Source organism: Cygnus olor, chromosome 1, assembly GCF_009769625.2.
Source record: "Cygnus olor isolate bCygOlo1 chromosome 1, bCygOlo1.pri.v2, whole genome shotgun sequence".
NCBI classification, from domain to species: Eukaryota; Metazoa; Chordata; class Aves; order Anseriformes; family Anatidae; genus Cygnus; species Cygnus olor.
This window is the reverse complement of record NC_049169.1, coordinates 17052909-17072664: the sequence shown is the minus strand read 5'-3', so window position 1 is coordinate 17072664 and position 19756 is coordinate 17052909. Positions and strand designations below refer to the sequence as shown.

The 19756-nt window shown below is 35.1% G+C and overlaps 1 protein-coding gene across 2 annotated transcripts in view; it reads right to left on the bottom strand.

The window, feature by feature from the left end:
• Positions 1–19756, bottom strand: part of TBC1D22A (TBC1 domain family member 22A) — a 175410-nt gene that overhangs the window by 36558 nt on the left and 119096 nt on the right. For both annotated transcript variants that reach the window (XM_040549067.1, XM_040549060.1), the window contains exon 12: positions 6835–6930. In XM_040549067.1, the coding sequence (XP_040405001.1) occupies positions 6835–6930 (96 nt within the window). The remainder of the gene's footprint in view (positions 1–6834; positions 6931–19756) is intronic.

The window sequence follows — 19756 nt, the reverse complement described above, 5'->3', positions numbered from 1 at the left end:
GACATTAGAGAACGCATGAAGAAAAAAAACATCCTAACACTAGGCAGATATTATTCAAAGACTGCAATTTGCCTTCCAGGCATCTTGTTATTCAGTCTCTTCTGTAACTAACTTCTAATCTCATTTTAAGGTGCAAAGTTACATTATGTAACTCGTGTAGCTGTAGCAAATACACACCTCTGACAAGTGTGCAGAATCAGATTTGTGTTTCTTTCTAATTTTCTTTTTCAAGGGATTTTAGCTCACATGTAAGAATCTCCTTTATTAGAAATGCTTGTTCACATAAAAAGTGCAATAAAAAATATACCCTGAATAAATTTAGCAGTCCAAATGCTGACATATGAAAGCTACAGACTCCTTTGTGATTTTATATAAAATACGCAATATAGTGAAGAAGAAAACTGGCAGGCAAGACCAAGAACAAACTAAGGAGACAACAGACTCATCACCTATATGTTCTCAGAAAAAGTTTATAGGAAAGGAACATATTTTCAATAGCTCAAAATTTTTAAACAGTCTTGATTATTTCAGCTTTATTTTGAATATTAATACTACTTAAAATACAGGTGTCAATTCCTCTGCAAGAAACGCAATCTATTTTTTTCTTTAATTTTAAAATTAAGACTGAAGTAATACAAGCCAGTAACTTTCAGCTGTCAAGGGTCTGCTCATTCTAAAAACAGAGCATTCACAGAATCACAGCATGGTTTGGGTTGGAAGTGACCTTAAAGACCACCCAGTTCCAACCCCCTGCCATGGGCAGGGACACCTCCCACCAGAGCAGGTTGCCCAAAGCCCCATCCAGCCTGGCCTTGGACACCCCCAGGGATGGGGCAGTCACAGTTTCCCTGGGCAACCTGGTTCAGTGCCTCAACATCCTCTGAGTAAAGAATTTCTTCCTGAACTGTTATTCCTCTATTTCAGGGAATAACATGAAGCTTCAGAAATTTTGGAATCTACTAGGCAGAAAACAGATTACACACATGGCCAGTTGCCTTCACACTCCAAAAATGCTGACCACTCTAAGAAAAAAAAAAAAAAGAAAAAAAAACAGTAAAAGAGCAAGCTCATGTGCTAAATGTGATTTAATATTAGTATTCTTAAAACAAATGAGAAGACATTAACTTGGGCTTTCTCTACTCCTATGTGAGAAGGGGGAAAACATTCAACAGTGAGCCGAGACTGAGAGAGTGGTAGGTAGCAGCGAACCTCCTCACCCTGTGCTGATTCTAATTAAAAGCCCATTGAACAGAGAAAGAAAGATTTAACAAACTGAAGAGGCTGAGAGGGCTTACTGCATCAGTAAGCTGAAGACACCCTGTATGTCTTTCATTCAAACACAGGCACCGTGAAATACTTCACTAATCTCTGACATGGGCATCCATCTTAAACATATGCAAAAACTAAGATTCAATTTAAGAATAAATCTGATCACAACTTTGGAAAGCATAAACTTTTTCATAAGTAATAATAATAATAAACTGGATTTCTTTAAAATCTTATTGGTCATATGAGGTAGGAAGACGGTGGTTCATCTTTCACCATTTGAGCTAACATTAGCTTGTAATACTTCACTACAAGAAAACAATTGAAAAAGTCAAGAGCATTTTTCAGCATTTTACTGAAATAGACAATTGTGCACACATTCATTTTTCTCACGAGGTCAATGAGACTGCTCACTAGCATTTACTCAGATTAAAGAATCGTTATTTTAAAGATTATATAAATCAGAAGAAAGGACAGTCACTACCTGGAAGATTTCATTACTCAAGAATGGATCAAGAGACAGAAAATTCATAGAAAAGAAGCAACAAAAAACTAGCGAATGTGACTGTAAGTGCTATTAACAGCCTTATAGCCTACCTGGCAAATCTGTTCTGGCCATCACAGAAAAACAGAACTTACATAAGGATTTCGAGAAAAGTAACAAGATCTGCATTAAGTGCTCCATTTAGCTAACGTGGTTAACATGGGAGACAGCACAAATACCTTCCTGAGAACTCAGAAGCACGTGATGAGGCGGCTGTCATCACTGGCTGATAAAGTGGCAGTCGGCATCTCAGTACAGACCATGAGATGACATGAAAGGTGTTAGTATTAGTCCATTAACGGCCTTGAAATAGAAAGCCCCTACTTTTCCTTGGTGCCATAAAGGAAAGGAAGTTAAAGAAGGTGAACAGCAAGGAAAAATGATGGACTGAAAAATGATCTTTACAGCTTCTTTGCAGTCCGCATGAATATAAATGAAGCAAAAATGCATTTGTCAAAGCCAAAGAAAAGGACATCGTAGTAATAAAGATGTGGGTTAATGACAGCACAGGTGAAAATGTCTGCTAGATAGAAAAGCCAGTATCTTAGCATCATGAAGAAAAAAAAATTTGCAAGACAGATTGCTTACAACAACATGCTGAACACATTTTTATAGATCAGCAATGTCAACAAAACGACAGCTTACTTAAACTGGAAATTTTAACTAAATCTCTAATATCCAACAGTTAGATCGGTATCAGTCCAACATTACAATTAGCTTATATTTAGTTTCATAACTGAACCTGGTCCCTACTGTCTTGTTTTCTTACAAATCCTTCAAATATCCTGTATGCAACATTAATAGAAAATATGGCTGTTGAATCTAATAATGTTTAAATTCTATATATGCTCAAAACATGTTTGAATAATTTATAACCTAACAATATTAACCATTCAGATTTCTCCCATTAATTCGGGAGAATTTTGGAATTACTGCTGTAGTTAGGAAAATGAATAACAGCAAGTCAAAGTCTAAGACATGCTGAGCAATAGAAAGGTTTTCATTATGTATTTTTAATTGCTTAAGCTTAGATAGTAGAAATTAAATTAATTTCACATTTTGCATTCATGTTGCAAGCCATACTTTACCAAATTTAAAAACACTGCATTTTTATTTATATTAAACATACTAGATTTTTTTTTTAAATCTGATACTAGTGCTAGACCAATGACTTAATATAGAACATTTATACCTCCAGCACAAATACCATAAACCAAGAATGACCTTCATACCTTGCTGTTTGATCCTACTGAATATTGCATTGGTGTAAAAATGCAAACCTAGGCCAGCATTAAAAGGTTTTCCATTTACTGTCTACCTATTGTATTCTCTGTTGTGTGAACAGAGAATATGTGAAGCAAAACCTGCTAATCTAAAGTACAATTAGAGCTACACAGCTACTCAAACTACCTAGCTGCAAGTGGATTTGTGTAGCATCCTATGTAGGTGAAGCAGACTCTGCTAGTCTACTAGCAGACACTCTAGTCTAGAAGTGAGAACCATGAGAGAATAAAAAGTTCTAACTAAACCACCATCAGTCTTGTCAACACTACTAACCTTTGTATTAAAGACCAGCAGAAAATATTTAATATATCTATCAGAAAACATATTGGTATAGTTTCACTGCTATTAAAAATTGACATTGGGAAATTTCATAATTGTGTGTAATAATTTTTGCTCTTATTCCATAGCACTGAATTGCATAACTCATTGCTTTATGTAGTAAAATTTAAACTTGGAATCAAAGGCTTATAGAACGGTTGTGTATACCTTTATTGGACAGGACAGAATCTAAGCAACTATAAACTCCTAGCAAAATGAAAAGTTTCAACACTTCCCCCATCAACACCAGATTCCTAAAATCAAACACCTTCACTTGGGATACTGAATTTGAAATAGTCGTCCTTCATTCCCTATTGCACTACATTTTACAGCAGTCAGACAAGAACAATTTATAAAGACATGGACAAGTAGCACGGAATAATCCATGGAAAGTCAACAGGTTCCATTTTTCCCATGGCAGAGATGTAGGACAACTTCTACAAATGTAGGCTCTGTTGTAAATTGTTCTACGTTTACGCAAAAAAGTATCACATTTTCCTCACCTGTCTGTTGCTAAAAAATATGTTAACCTGAAAATCTCATGTTTCAAATTAGTTCTACTTTGATATCTTATACTTAACCAGCTAGACAGAAGTGAGAACAGTAACTTGTTCTCATAATAGCTTTAGTAGATTAAAATGAACACAATTTCTATCATGACTTACTTGATTATCATCTTGCACTATTCTGTTCTTTCAAATACTAAAAATATGAGACTAGCATCTACACAAATTTATATGCTTCTGTTACAAGTTTATATATTCATTATTTATATATACTTATATACAAACCTTATATACATATATATAATATATGCATAATCATTTGAATATTTGGAGGCCTGAACTGCACCATTTATTTCTTCCTCTACCTACTCCCTTCAAAAAAACTTATTTCCTTTGTTATAATAATGATTTGTTGTACAGACGTAAACCATATACCAAGTAGAAGTTTTCAGGTTGTATCACTTCATGTTATTAGTCCAGCGAGCCTAACTCCTTTCACTGCAAAATTTCATTCTCTACTACATAACAATAACAAACAAACAAACCAAAAAAAAAAAAAAGAAAACCACACACATACAATTGCTGTCTGTAATAAGGAACTATTATTATGCACAGCTGAGCATTTACTATATAAGCATTAATTAATTGGTTCCTATGAGGAAGAATCAACATAGCATACTTTTACTGATTGCTTAGGTTGCAGCAAGACAGATTTAAAAGAATGGAAATGAGTATCTTAAGAGCAACGATTATTTTCTGTCCTCATTCTGCCTGTAACATTACTGATAATATATTTCATCAAACAATAAGAAAAAGTATTGCATAATCAAATCATTTAATATGGGTCTTTAATCTAAGACCTGCTCATTGTCTCATCTGGCATACCAACATACCCGGTGTTCTGGGGAAATTATTCTGACTTAAAATTCCTGTGCTTTTTCCTTCTAGGTCAAACTTATATGTACAAGTAAAGTGTGAGTTTTCACAGCTAGCACTAAAGAACCAGGCCCTCTGACTGACAATTAGTAGCCTTGCCTCAGTTATATCATATGCAGGAAAACACATAAAACACACAGTATGTGCAAGAGAAATGACTGGATGCTTGTACTGATGATTCACAATATAATTTACAGACCACAAAATTTCAGTGCAAAACGTGCTATAACTAGGACTTCTCAGTGATGTGAATTCAATGCAATCACAGAAGTCCAACAGCATATACCAAACTTTCCAATTTGCCAGTGTGGTTTAAACCCCCTACTATTACTTGAACTAGGTATTTGTAGAATAGGCAGTGGTTTACAATACAGCTGTTGCTAACGAAGTGGAAGAACAGTGGATTTATTCTTGCCTGAGGGAAGAGAAGTATCATTTGGAGAACTGATAGCAATTTAATTTAAACATTTTAAAAGTTGATGTCACACGATAAAGAAGATGAAGCTTTTTAGTGATAATATAGGATAGTGATAAAACTACCACAGGCCTACAGAACCTCAAAATTACTAATTGCTTTTCTATGTGGTAAGCAACCTAAGGCAGTCTGATAAATGCGTTCCACTGTCTTCCTGATTTATGTACTTCATAATCAAGTTTACATAGCCTATAAAGAAATTAAACCATGAAGACATACCTGTAATTATTACATAAATGAACAAATCTGAACATACATAGGAAAACAAAGCAAATCTTCACAGTACTTCACCTTGAGATCATTATGCACTTTAAACATAGTTGTAACTTATTTGGTAGGGAGGAGAAAAATGTTAGGAACTTTGATGCAGGAAATCAATGGAAAACAAATTAATAAGAAGTATTAGCAGTGAACAATTATAGTTGAACGGTATGGCTACCAACACTGAAGTTATTTTTGACAAAATACCATAAATTGAGAAAATCTGACAGCACTAGCAGGTAGTATAAATTAAAGTAGTTATGTTGTGCCCTTAGGGGTTTATTTATTGCAAAGATAGGCAACGACAGTTAAAATGCTCTGAATAAATCATTTTACGAAGAAAGATAAAATAGATTGAAATGATACACAGATTCACACAATGGTTCATTTGTACAGGGCATGAGAGTTCAGTCAGCTGTAGAGAAAATAAGCTGGTAACAGACCATTTCCCTGGGGCAGGAAATGGTGTAGGCTTTGCAGCATGGCTTGTTTACAGCCAGCCTGTAAACAGGCCTTTAATGCCTTTTAGGCACTGCATGTGCATCAGAGAGTAAAACTTAATATAAAAAAATTCTATGAAAGGCAACTGTCACCAGTTCACAAAACTAACTGAACTTCTACATTGGTACGCAAATTATTTGCCTATTTACACTATTCAAATCTGATTCCAAACAACTACCAGACATGCTCTCTGCTGGACAAAAGTAAGGCTTTGAAATGTAAGACCTGAAATAAATATAACTATAGCCCTTTTATTTACCCCTGAAAAATGGGCTCCTTATCTTAGAAGGCTGTTTGCCTAGCTTTTTTTGAAAAAAAAAAGGAACATAAACTTGTTAGAGTATTCTGGATTGTTATAGAGATGAGAACTCTTAACTCCAGTGATGCATTTAAGGTTTTAAAAACAAAACTAGTTAGCTTTTCAGAAATTTTCTTTTTGAAATACCCATGCTTTACTTATCACAGCATCTCCAAAAATCATTTCCTCTATATCCGTCTCAGTTTAAACAGCATTTTTTTCTCCCAGAATGAACAAGGAATAAACATCTACTGTTTCTAGCCCACCACTTCAGGTTTAAGTTTTGGAAGAACTCTAACAGTCAGACACTATCAGTCCTGTTACAACTGCTACTGTTTTGTTGTAAATTTATCTCCATGTAATGTTAGGAACCTGAATTTCATAAATTCTGACCTGTGCTTAAAAAATATCCCCAGATTTTTGTATTACAGAACTCTTTACTTACCTGAAAGTCTTTCTCTTCCAGGATCTCCTTCCTCCACCTGACAAGGAAGGCAGCACAGACATACAAGTGGAAGTGAGAAAAACCCTCTGGTTCAGACTGCAAAAAATAAAAACAATTAAAAAAAAAACATTATTTCAATACACAAATGATGCTTTTGATTAAGATAACATACGACCTTAATCCAACCTTAGTGTATTTTTATGACGTTCACTACTATCACAACTAGTGCTACACAATTGTCAGCTAAATCTCTTTCTTTTCCTATCAGAAGCACGTTTGCATTTCATCTGTGATAAACCTAGGTATATCTGTATGTAGGTATTATCTGTAACCAGAATTAAGGAGAGTTATGAATCTACTTCTAATACTTACATTCATTTTTTACAGATGTGTTTATCCCATTTCTGATGTTATTCAGTACCTTGGATCTGTCCTGAAATACCATACTATCTATATCGTGGCATGAATGTATGCTTCATCTCCATTATCAGTAGTATGGGACCTCCATTTGAAATTGTTTTCCCATTATGAATTCTACTGTAGCAAACTACTAGAGTATTTTAAAACTATGGTCTATAGTTTCTAAAACTAAAACTTGGTCTGTATTTTGACTGAAATAAATGTTTTTACTAAAGGAAAAAAATTTACTCCTTGTAACACAAAACATTAACAAGTCATATATCTATTCTGATCTGCAGCTTTCTGTTCTAGTTCAAGTCAGCAGATGCAGTTACTTTATAGCCAGCCCTCTCTCCTCCCCGAAATTAAGATCTCTTAATTATACCTAAGAGTTCAGGTAAATTTATGGTGCTACTTTAAAAGATTTAACTGAGCAAGTTTTCTTGTATTACCACATTTATCTTACATTTTATATTCATTTCCACTAAGAACTGAAAAAAAAAAACTAATTTACTTATGTTTAATTATCAATGTGATGATTGGGAACTAATGCTATGTAAAGTCTCATTAAAATAGCATTTAAAAATAGTAATTATGAAATTAAGCTCAGATTCTGACAAATATAGGGATATTTAAACAGTAATATCTAAATATTTTAAAGATTTATTCTTATATCTTATAAAATTATAGCATTTTTTATATATTCTCTACTGGTCATTTCGGAATTGCAATTTACTTTTTAGAAAAATACAGTGTTCTGCTCAAGTAAAGTAAGTGAACTGAAACACTTATGCAAAACATAACGCAGTAATATAAAATTTATTTCCATTTAACCTAGAAGCACACAATACTTAAAATATTCCACGTAATATCTGTAACAGTACAATGAAGTAATCTTAATGCAGTCACAAATGGAGAAAGAAAAATATTCTCTCCTCCTTCCTTTCCTTTTTCTCCACCCCTGACTAACAGAAGTGCAGTTATTTTAGTGTCCTACAGAGGGTAGTACACTAAACATCATGGTAGCAGCTACCAAAACTATAGATCATCCTGTCCAAATCGGTAAGAATTAAGAAAAGGGATAATGCCAATTATTTTCAGGGCAGTTTTAAGTTTAAAAGTGCAGTTTGAACTGAAAATACTTAATTTCGGAACCAGAAAAGGAAGAAGATTCCTGTGATATTTTTCCTATTCTAGGAAAAAGATGTACTTGAATAACACAATAAATTAACACAATGTAAAATCCCAGGACACAAAGCATATGGTAATTTTGACTAGAACTCTCTAGGGTTTATCTTAATCAGAAAATTCAAAGTAAAGTCCAATTTACCATATTAAAAGTAGAGTTTTAGAGAATCATGTACTCACTACCATCCTTCTGAAAAATCTACATCTTTTACTTTAGATTTGGCATTTCCCTTGGGATGGAAAGTTAACATCTGTAAAAGCATAAACTGTATCTCAAAAAGACATACTTGAAAGAAAAGTGGTGCTACTACTTATAGTATCAGATATTATTATGGCAATATTTAAATATTTAAACACAACTCTAAAAATGCAGAAAACCAATTCAAAGAAAACAACCCTCTTCCTACTTTATTCTGTAAATAAATTTGAAGAACATGCTGTATCTTTTTTAAAAATCAGTCTTTGACAATAATCTTTTATAACCTAAATAACGATCCATTATAAAAATTTCTCCTTTAAAGAATGGCTACCTGAAGAGCATGGCACCAGCCATTTGTCATCAAACACAAAAGGAGAGAAGAAAGAAAAAGATGGTTATGGGATGGAGGCAAATAAAGGTAGATTGAGACTGCTGGACAGATACAGAAAAAATACAGAATACTGCTGAGGATAAATAAAGAAAGAGAAAAACCATTTTTGCAGATGCAGTAGGAGACTGAATAGACTGTAGGCAGGAAAAAATCATTTAAAGTATTAATTATTAATTGGGATATTTTATGTATTGGATTATTTGTTATCCTAGCAGAAGGAAATAAAGGTTTGTATTTCCTCAATCACGTCACATGAGCAAAAAATGAGGGAACGGAAAGGAAGTTGCTTTGGTGTTAATATATACACTTAGCCTGCTTTCTTCTCTCCACTCTTCCAACAACATACGGGTTCTTGAAACATGCAGGGAAGAAGGGAGGATTAAAGATATCTACTCGGAGATTAAAATGATACCTTCAAAGTAAGTTTACAGTAGCTGTTGACAAAATTATTAGTCTTGCTTTCTGTTATACAGACTCACAAAAAAGAAATTACATAGGTAGCCAAATTTTTCTGACAATCTAGGATTCTGATTCTGAGCCCAAAAATTCAGTCTACTGTAACATAACAAAGAGAATTCTTCCAGAGAAAGTCAAGATAAGTGGCTTTAAAAAATTAACAGCAAACAACCCAAAAACTGCATAATGAAAATTGAAAGTGTTTCTGAGGCACTGCAGAAAAATATCTGGAATTACATAAAAACCTGTACTTTTTCTTTAAATTTTTCTCTTCAACCTTTTTTTCCCCCAATACAATTTTCTTCAGTGCTTTTAAATGAAACCAAATAGGTTCAAATATGCAATTCATTAGAGAAAAAATGCATATCCCCCTATAGATTTAAAAACTCATCATGTTTCAGAGATAAGTCTCGGCAACGAAGTATCCAATGGATAGTTTTAGACAGTTTTGGAAATTGAGTAAAACAGCTAATGCATAATTGCCTTTTCTAACACCTGCTACCTATTATACTTTTCCATTTGTAGCTTTTGAAGTTGCAAACAGTTTGATCTCTAAATGTACATAAATGCAGACTACATGCTAGAAGCTATTTAAAATCAAATGTAAACAATGACCTTGATTTAAATATTTTAGCAAAAGATCTCAAGACAGATGTACAACTCTCCAGAAGACTTATTTTGAACGTATCACAGACAACTCAGGGCACATTATCTAAGCACCATCTGTCATTATCAATAAAAATCAGTTAGATTGTTAACATCACGAATATCTCATTGCCCTGCAAATGCTGGATCTCCTCTACAGCTGAAATGAGAGGCATTCTTCATACTGCACTCCCCAAATTTCCTTATTTAGACAATCAGTGAAAGAACGCAAATTTTTTTGGATTATTAGATTGATTACTGTCTGGTCAATGAATAGTCTATCTTGCCTCCCATACCCTTGATATTTCAGTGTTTAGGAAGGGTTTGTACGTTTGTTGAGAGTAAATATAATACATGATCATTTTTTTAAGTACCAGGAATGATTAAAGCTAGGAAACCGTGCCAGGGCTAAGTATTAAAATACCACATTTAACACTCACACAATGGTTCAGAGTTAAGGACTTCCAAGCATTTTATGATTACAGTTGAATATAGCAACTTTATGCAACTCATAGTATTTACTGTGCTACAAAAAGCAAACAGCTTAGATGTAAAGAGGCTAAAGTCATTTTTCCCAAAATATCCAATATTTTCTTTAGATTTAAGGCAGAAAAAGAGAAAGCCAGTGCAGGATCATCACTGAAAGTGGAATGTGTTGGCTGATCCTCCAAGATTCACCTCTTCCATCTCTGGCTGAGAGCTCCAGCTTCCAAGGCACAGACTCAATATACTGTCAAAACTGAAACTCCAGTCTGAGAAGCAACACAGCACCAGCACACCACACAAAGGTCCACCTGGGTAGCTATCCTGCCACCAGGAATGACCAACAGCAGATGACTAGGAAACGGTGTAAGAGTACAAGCACAAAGCAGAACCTTCCCAGAATACTCTTCCATCTTCTAATGATTTCATGCTCAGAGATGTCCTTATACAAGTGGTAGAATATTTGCATTTAATAGCTGTTAATGGATGTCATCACTTATCTGTCCAACACTTTTTGTAACTGAAAATAATCATACAACTGCATAATGATATCTTGTTCTTCCTTCCTTTTCCAATAATTTAGAGCTTTTTTTTTTTTCTTTCTTTCTTCACTATTGTTGAGCTGGTATTTTCCTCTTGCATTGAGTGTTGAACGCTATCTTGAAGTGCATAGCTGTACAGGTAAAGTTAGGATTCACATGCACGATATCAGTTTATATTTGTTCACATGGAATTTCACACGCTATGTATGTACTGCCTGGCTGTTTTTAAAAACATGAAGTCCTACAACTCCTTGCTGCCAAACTTTATTACTCCGAATGGCTCAGTGTTGTCATTAAACTTTGTCGTCTCACTCCTGTATCCCTTTTCTAACCACTTTAATCGAAAAAGCTAAAGCCTCATCAAAAACTGTAAAATATTACATGTTATTTTCCTTAATTTTGAGACCTGCCTACTTACTCATACCATGTTTTCTAGCTTTCAGTTATTACCCAGACAAGGAAATTCCCTTTAATTCCACAGCAGTGTTGTAAATATACCCATTAAAAAGATTTATTTTTATTGAGTTAGCACATTTTCGATTGTCTTCTAATATTGCTTTTATCCCACCCTATTCCCAAAGGGATGAATCTAAAAGAAACAAGTGGCCAACAGCCCTTGTCTAAAATTAATCTAATCTAACGATAAACACAGCAACAAACTTGGAGATATATCTTTTAAAAACACTACTTTACTTATAGTTAGGACCTAAAAGCAATGTTCCTAATTCAAGCACTCATCAATTAATATGAAAATTTACGAGTCTGTTTTATGTTTCCATTAAAATCAAATCTGATCTAAACAGAATTCACAGACCTTTAAAATCTGTAATGGAAACTAACATTTTCAGGTCAAGACAGCAAGCCAGCAAAAACACAATGCAAAAGTTATTGCCTCAACCCTTACTCCTCCCAATAAGACCCTTACAGAACAACTGGTTTTGTTTGTTTGTTTTTTCAAATCCTTGCAAGAACTGTGTTCACATTTCCTATTTCTGCTAGGAATGTTCAAAAAATTATCTTACCATGTTATATGAGATTTGGCTGATGTATGCTGAATGCTAGAGCAGTTTTCATAAAAATTTAGTAGCTGGCCTCTCTGATCTGGTTAACAGCTTGGCAACAGGCCCCCAAAGAAAACTTGTGCTGTTAAATCCCAGTTACAAGGAACACATACTACTGCTGGACTTTTTCTGGATCGATATTTTGCCTTGTAAGAATGTTCTATATAGCATGCAAAATTTATGGTAAGACTAGTAATCAATATCAAATACAAATGAGTGCTATTGATAACTATTTACTTGATTTATTCAGTCTCTCATTAACCATTATTTTAAGAAGCATCTAATATAACGTTCCACAGTAGCTTGTACTTTGAGAACAGAGGTTAAATCCTCTTCACTTGCTAATACGTTCAGTTCGAATAGAATAAAAAATAAGTAACCTCAAGTGCGTATTTGACTTTTTGTCCTAGCTTTTCCAGAATTAAACCGTGGGAGGAAAAAAAAAATAAAAATCAGTGTTCCACATTTGGTTCATTTAAAGAATTCATCGTGAATGGGCAGGATGTCAAGTGGATTCTCACTCACGGAGGTACCTTCACATCCAATACTGAAACGTGTCTTTCTTTTACAGTTATTTTTCTTCTCGTGGGTGGCAGTTTATTAGCTCCACATACAGGAAAAGTGCTAGATTTTAGCAAAGGAACGGAGCTTTTTGTACAATGCTCTTCTATTCTTTCTTGCTAAATTTATAAAAGAAGAGGGAACAAGGTAGTTTTCTTGGAAAATGCCTTTGATATAAAGGTAACACTGAACTCTATGCAAGGAGAACAATTAATTTTGGAACACTTATTTCCCAGGCTTCTTTGAAAAGAACCTACATATGCACAGAAGGAAGAATTATACACAGTTACCTGCAAGAAAGCATGTTGATTTCTTTTCTGTAATTTGCCATGTTATTAAGCCCTTTCTCAGCTGCCGCGAAGAATGACCACTAGTTGTTCTTTGTACTTATTGAAAAAATATTACATATACCTGGCTGCTTTGAATTTTAACAAAGCATAAGGCAAGAAGCTTCCATTTTAACTACTAGCTAGGGGTAGGCAGAACTTAGCAAGAACAGAGACGTGGCAATGTGAGCATAAATTCTGCCATGATAGTCAATCATTGCAATCTTAACTAACAACTTGCAATGCAAGGGTGATACATGAAACCCCAAGCTACTATTCTTAATTTTGGGTCCTCTAGTAGGAAAAAACAAAATAATAATAATTTTTTTTTTGAAAGTTGTTTTTTTTTTTTTCTTCCACGCAAATATTTAAGATCAAAACCTCCTAATTTGTTTGGAGATGAGAAGAGCATAACCAGCAGCAAGAACTAATGAATCTACTCTACGATGGTGTCAGTGCATTAACAAATAACAACCACATAACATTACAAGCCCTCATCAACAACAGTGGATAATTTATATTGTTTAGGTTTTAGAAAGTGGTTGATTACTTACAGCTATATGTTCTTTTGTTCACTTGAGTTAACAGTATTAAAGTATTTTGGTTAAAGCCATTAATATGGTACCTAATTGTTTTGCCAAGTCATGGCACCATGTAATCTCTAAAGCAGAGAATCCCTAAGTAATTAACACTGAGCATCACTATGCCCTTTATTCCAGAAAAATCTAACCCTGTAGCTATTTCCCAGGAAATTCATTTTGCATCCTTAATTTACTCAGATGCCCACCACCATAACTTAAAATCAAAGAGCTTCTCTCAATGTGTGAGAGAAGTCATGGAAGTAGGGACTGAGGATAAAAGCAAAAGTAATAGATTAGTAGCCCCCCAGCAGAGATGAACTTAAAGAAAAGCTTTTTTTTTTTTTTTAATGAGTTTTAAGACAGATTTGAGTGAAAATTTACACACAAAATATTTTCAATGGCATGCACATTTGTGATACTAAAACCTTAAGTCTTCTCATATTTTAAGCTAGGCTTAAAGCTGGCCTTCAAGTATTCAGACATAATTGTCCAGCTGGAAAGAAATTTGTTTTGAAGTTTCCTGCTAATTAAAACCACACTCATTATATCTGAAATCATTAACTTAATTTGAAATGAAATATTCAAATTCTCTCTCAAGTTGTGACTTGACACCAATTAGTTGGCCAAAAATGGGATGGAAAAAAAACAAAAAACACAAAAGCTGTGTCACACTGGAACCAATGTTGCTTTTATTCACAGAATTCTCCTTAAAGATATGCTTCACCTTAACAAAGCACATGGTAAATCCAGATCATTAGTAAAACCATGCTGCAACTGAGTTAATTCTGAAGAACTTTGCTTTAACACAAACCATTTTTACACAAATGTTAACCTGCTTTAAGCAGACTACTAATTTGAAGGCACCACTTACAGCAACTTGCCCATCTGCAAGGAGAACATCAGAAGATGATGTGAATCACCACCAGATCACACCAACTCTGTAACTTGCTTTTACAAGGCAAACGAGCACAAATCAGCGGTGTGACTAATATTTACTAAATTAATTCCCTATTTCACCTTTTCAATTTCTAAACTATTTACCTCATGCATCATTTTAATTATTTTTGCAGTTCATTCCCAGAGAACCTCGATGCTGGGAAATTAATTAATGGATACAATAGAGAAACTGTCAGCACTGCTTAAAAACAGTTTCAGCATTGGCCTCATTTACATGTATCCTTTTATTCTAAACAAATGGGCTGCTGAATTTTTTGTATTAAATTGTTAGTTCATTAAGAAGAGCACAATGATATCCTTTTCTTCATATATTCACTGGTTATCACATTTTGCTGAAATACGTAATCCATGATCAAGACAACCACAAGAGCTTTTAGCCCCAGGATTTCAAATATATTGAAAGTTGTATAATAGTTGTATAATTGTTTGATTAACTGGCTTTAACATTATCATATTATTAGCTTTAATAAAAGTTACTATATTAATTATTCAAAACAGACCTATAAAAAGTAAGAAGTGTTAGGTTACTGCTTCACAAATGGAAAAGATCTTTTGAATAACTGTACAAATGCATATTCCATTTACGCCAAAAGACTAAAACGAAATGAACAACATCTAAATAACAGTATTAAAAGCCAATAGTTGCTCATTCCAAATTCTCAGAAAACAAAATATGTTTACTGGCACACTGCCAAAAACATCCTCTCGTCGGTTTTAGGCTACACATCTGTTCCAGACAAGGAGGCTTACACGTTCACCTCTGCGCAAACGTTGGTATTTTGATTGCAATCAACACCGACATGAATGATTCAAGTCATTTGAGAAGGCTGCCCACAAAGGCTGTGGGGTCTCCTCCTTGGAGACCTTCAGAAGCCGCCTGGACGTGGGCCTGGGCAGCCTGCTCTGGATGACCCTGCTTGGGCAGGGGTTGGAGCAGCTGGCCTCCAGAGGGCCCTGCCAGACTCAGCCATGATGCTGAGAAAAGTGTATTCAGTAACCCAATAAACATATTACGGAATTTTTGTCCAGTGAACAGAAACTCTACAATCCTCAAATTCCCACATCTGTAAAATCAAGGTATGATCACATCAAAGCACTACACAAATGTTTTGTGAAGATTTCTTATTAGATTCTGAACATGAAATAGAATTTTTATCAATACCTCTTGTGTCTACGAAGAAATAGTAGAACTCTAATTTCTTCTTCATAACAACAACTAAATTATCTACAGTGGTATTACAATGACTTTGTCTTTCTTTCAAGGAACACACCAGAAGAACTGAGGACTAACAAATACATGTAACGCATTCAGACACGTTTTCTGATAGGTGGTCTTGTTGACTAAGAAGATACATGGACAAGATGTACCAAAGTACCAAAAAGGTATCCAGGAGCTATTACCTTCCTTACCTGTTTTCTAAGCTAACAGAGCTTTCTAAGCTTAGTCAGAAAGTCTTGACAGAGCCAAGAATACCACCCAGGTTTCCAGCACAACCATTATGAAGATACTCAAGATACCACACTAGGTTTTTTTATAACCTTCTCTCACCATTAAACCACATTACATTCTATAAGCTAGCAACAAATTCCTTACTTTCTGATCACCAATATTTCTCTAGAGACTACGAAAATGTTGGAGCCAGTATTTTCCTCTATTTGCTGGCCTGCAAAAATCTGAACACTTATTCATGAAAATGCTGCTTCCTTGCAGAGCACCACTACTTGAATCAGTCTCTGCCTGGGGATGGCAATTTGCCTGAACGTTCAATCTCATCTCATGACGATGATCTAATTGCAGCAAGCTTTTCATGACCACATGACTGCTTAACAACATTTCTTGGCCTGTGAGCTTTACGCTTCTTTCAGCTGCTATTAAAACTAACATACTAATAATGCCACAAAAACTGAAGTGGGCAGCTGCTGCATGCAGCAGCATCTTCCCTGTCACTGATTAAACAGAAGTACAACATCTGAAAACATTAGTCAGCTGCTCGTCAGCTCTGTCCAGACACCAGCTCTACAGCTGTGAATGTGCAAAGTTATATAAAAGGGATGATGTCAAAAGCAACTGAAAAGCCAGCGCCATTACTCATTCCAAGTACCTGAAAATTGTCGCTTGCGCAATATCACAGGTGGAAATGTTAATAATGCATGTATTTTAATTAAATTCATTAGATACTTAATAGCTATTGCCAGGAGCTTGATCTTGTCTGGATGAATACGTTGCTTCTTACCTAAACAGTTAATACAAAAGACTCACCAAGACGATACAATAAAAAAAAAAAAAGCTCTTCAGAGAATTCCTACTCCCATCCATCAACTGGTTTGCACAGAAGTAGAGTAACAGTGATTACAGGATGCAGCTTTGCTGAATTCTGATCAGAGTGAGAAATCCACTGTACGTAATTGACTCGAGCACAATTTTATTAGCTCCAACACAAATATTTTTTCTCAATAACATTATTGTCCTGAAAATGCTGTGATGTCTCAATGGAAGCAATAACTTCCTTAATACGCACATTTCTCTCACGACATTGAACCAAGGGAAGCTCTTATCTTCTCAAAATGCTGAAAATCAAACCATCCTGGACAGCAGAGTAATTAAGTCAAAGTCTGCACTAATGATCAGTCTTCACATTGTACGACTGATTAAAGACAGCAGCATGAAACAAAAGACTTGTGTGAGAACGGCAGCACGCTTGCAGAGCACTTGCAGTTTGTTTTATCAAGGTTGTCTAGAGGATAACACTGATGCTACAACTCCCATCTCTGAGAACTAAAAGTTCTGACTTGACCCAGAGGAGTCCTGTGAAGTTATGGTACAGCAACACTTAGACTTTTCTCCAGCTCAGACGTACCATACCCGAATCACTGATGCTTTTATAAGTATATAGACTGCAACTGCATTGTTGAAGGAAAAGTTTTTACAAGAACATCCTATAGTAGCACAAACGAAGAAAAAGTGATGTAAAAGTAAGGCAAATTTTAAGATACTGCATATATAAAATGTTGCATATAACTTTTTTTTTTTTTTTCCTGGACAACCCTACTCCACTGCAGATACAGCAGAGCTGTGTAGCTTGGAAAGCCCTCGCTCTACAACAGCTTCTTCCAGACTGACAGCCTGAAGTGACCAGTACAGCTTCATCTGTTTTTCACATGCGACACGACATCACGGGAGCTTGAAGTTTAAGCTATTCAAACCACTTACTGCTGTCAAACACATGCCTTGCCTTTTCCTTCCACCAGCTTTTGTCAGCATCTCTCCTCTAACCCATGCTGGCATTAACAGGGCCTGGTGTGAAACACCAGCATCTTGAGACACTTCCGACAGGTGACAAAACAAACAGTGCCCTACTTATTACCTCCACGGCTTTAAGCAGCTCAAAACAGGAATCACAGAATCACCGAATCATTTAGCTTGGAGAAGACCTCTAAGATCATCAAGTCCAACCACTAAGATAGCTTTGATCCAAAGAAAAGCTTTTCTTTTAGGACAGGACACAGAATTTTCAGCAGAAAATTAACCTGAAAGCATAATACCAGTCCTATTCAAACCTGAGCACTGTATCCTGCATTAGATTCCTAAACACTGCTCGAAATTTTCAGAAACGTCTTACAATTGATTTCATTTAAGCCTTCAAGAAGTTATAAACAATACCTGCAATGGTTTAAAAAAAAATCAGTAAAAGAAAAAAAAATCATTTCCATTTAATTTTCCAACCAAACCAAATATTGTCTACCCAAGATGTGAACTAAAATAATAGATATTAATAGATGTATATCAAAATATGATTTGACTTCATCTGTCCTATATAATAATATTCAGCTTCCTAATATTTTTCAAATTAAACTGATTTGCCCTACATGATTTTGCTTATACCAGTGAAGATTGGTCTGAGCAGTACTATATTTTGTTTGCAAAAACCAAACTACTCTGAACTTTTAGGCTGTAAAACTTGACAAGAATTTAATGCTGAAATGCTGGAAAGCAGGATGTTATGCTATATGTTCAAACATCGACTGAAGTCAAAGCTAATGTTTTATTAGCTCAGACATCATTTAAACTCCAAACACAGATTCCTTTGGTACCTAGCTACAACATTTTAAACACAGTTTACTAACAGAACCATGGAGTTGGCTGGGTTGGAAGGGACCTTAAAGACCACCCAGTTCCAACCCCCTGCCATGGGCAGGGACACCTCCCACCAGACCAGGTTGCCCAAAGCCCTGTCATCCCCAGTTACTTGGTGTATGTTGCTATTCCTTGACTTCCAACCCCCCTAAGCTGTTATCCAAAAGGTAAAGGATGTAGACAAATGGAATAAAACATAAAATACAGTTACTGTAGGTATTCTGTGCCTTTAAAAAAATTGCAAGCAGAGATTTTATGATGGCCTGTACTGATCACGTAATATCATTTTGGGAAACAGGTTTTCCATACAAGTCATTATTCAGGCTAGTGTTGAAAACTTACCACTACAAAATCTCTGCTAGCATGGAATGGCTTCATGGAAAGATGAAGCTATACTGACATGGTTTGTAGCTCATTCCAGTCGGAGACAGTGCAGTGCTGTTAATTGGAAGCAATGTGCTCCAACCAACCTGTGCATTCCTCCTGCATTCCAAAAGGAGCTGTGAACAAAGACATCAGCTCACCCGACGTCCTGCTTCAGATTTACACACTCAAGAGACTCCCAGAGCCACGTACAGACTGCGTGTCCAGATGCAGGGATAAGGTTCAGGGATAGAAAAGAGTGGTGTTAAATAATTAACTGATTCTAGGAGTTTTACAATTCTCAAAACAAGCTATGTGCTACTGAAGATAAATCCTGGACACTTTTCAAGAATCCGTATTTGCCCACACAACTTTCAGACAGCAGGGACTCTTATCAAGAACATTTCTACAGCTGCCGATTTTTCATGTTATCTCAATAGTAGTAGACAAATTAGAATAAAAGAAATGAAAAATTAAACATCAAAATCAAAAATATACTGCAATCATACATTTAGTCTACGCTTAAATATTTAACAAAGGTGATATGACAACATGCAACAAAAATGTATGTCAATTTGTATTTTCATAGGAATCCCCCCCAAAAATTAATTATGAAATTAAAAAAAAACACCACC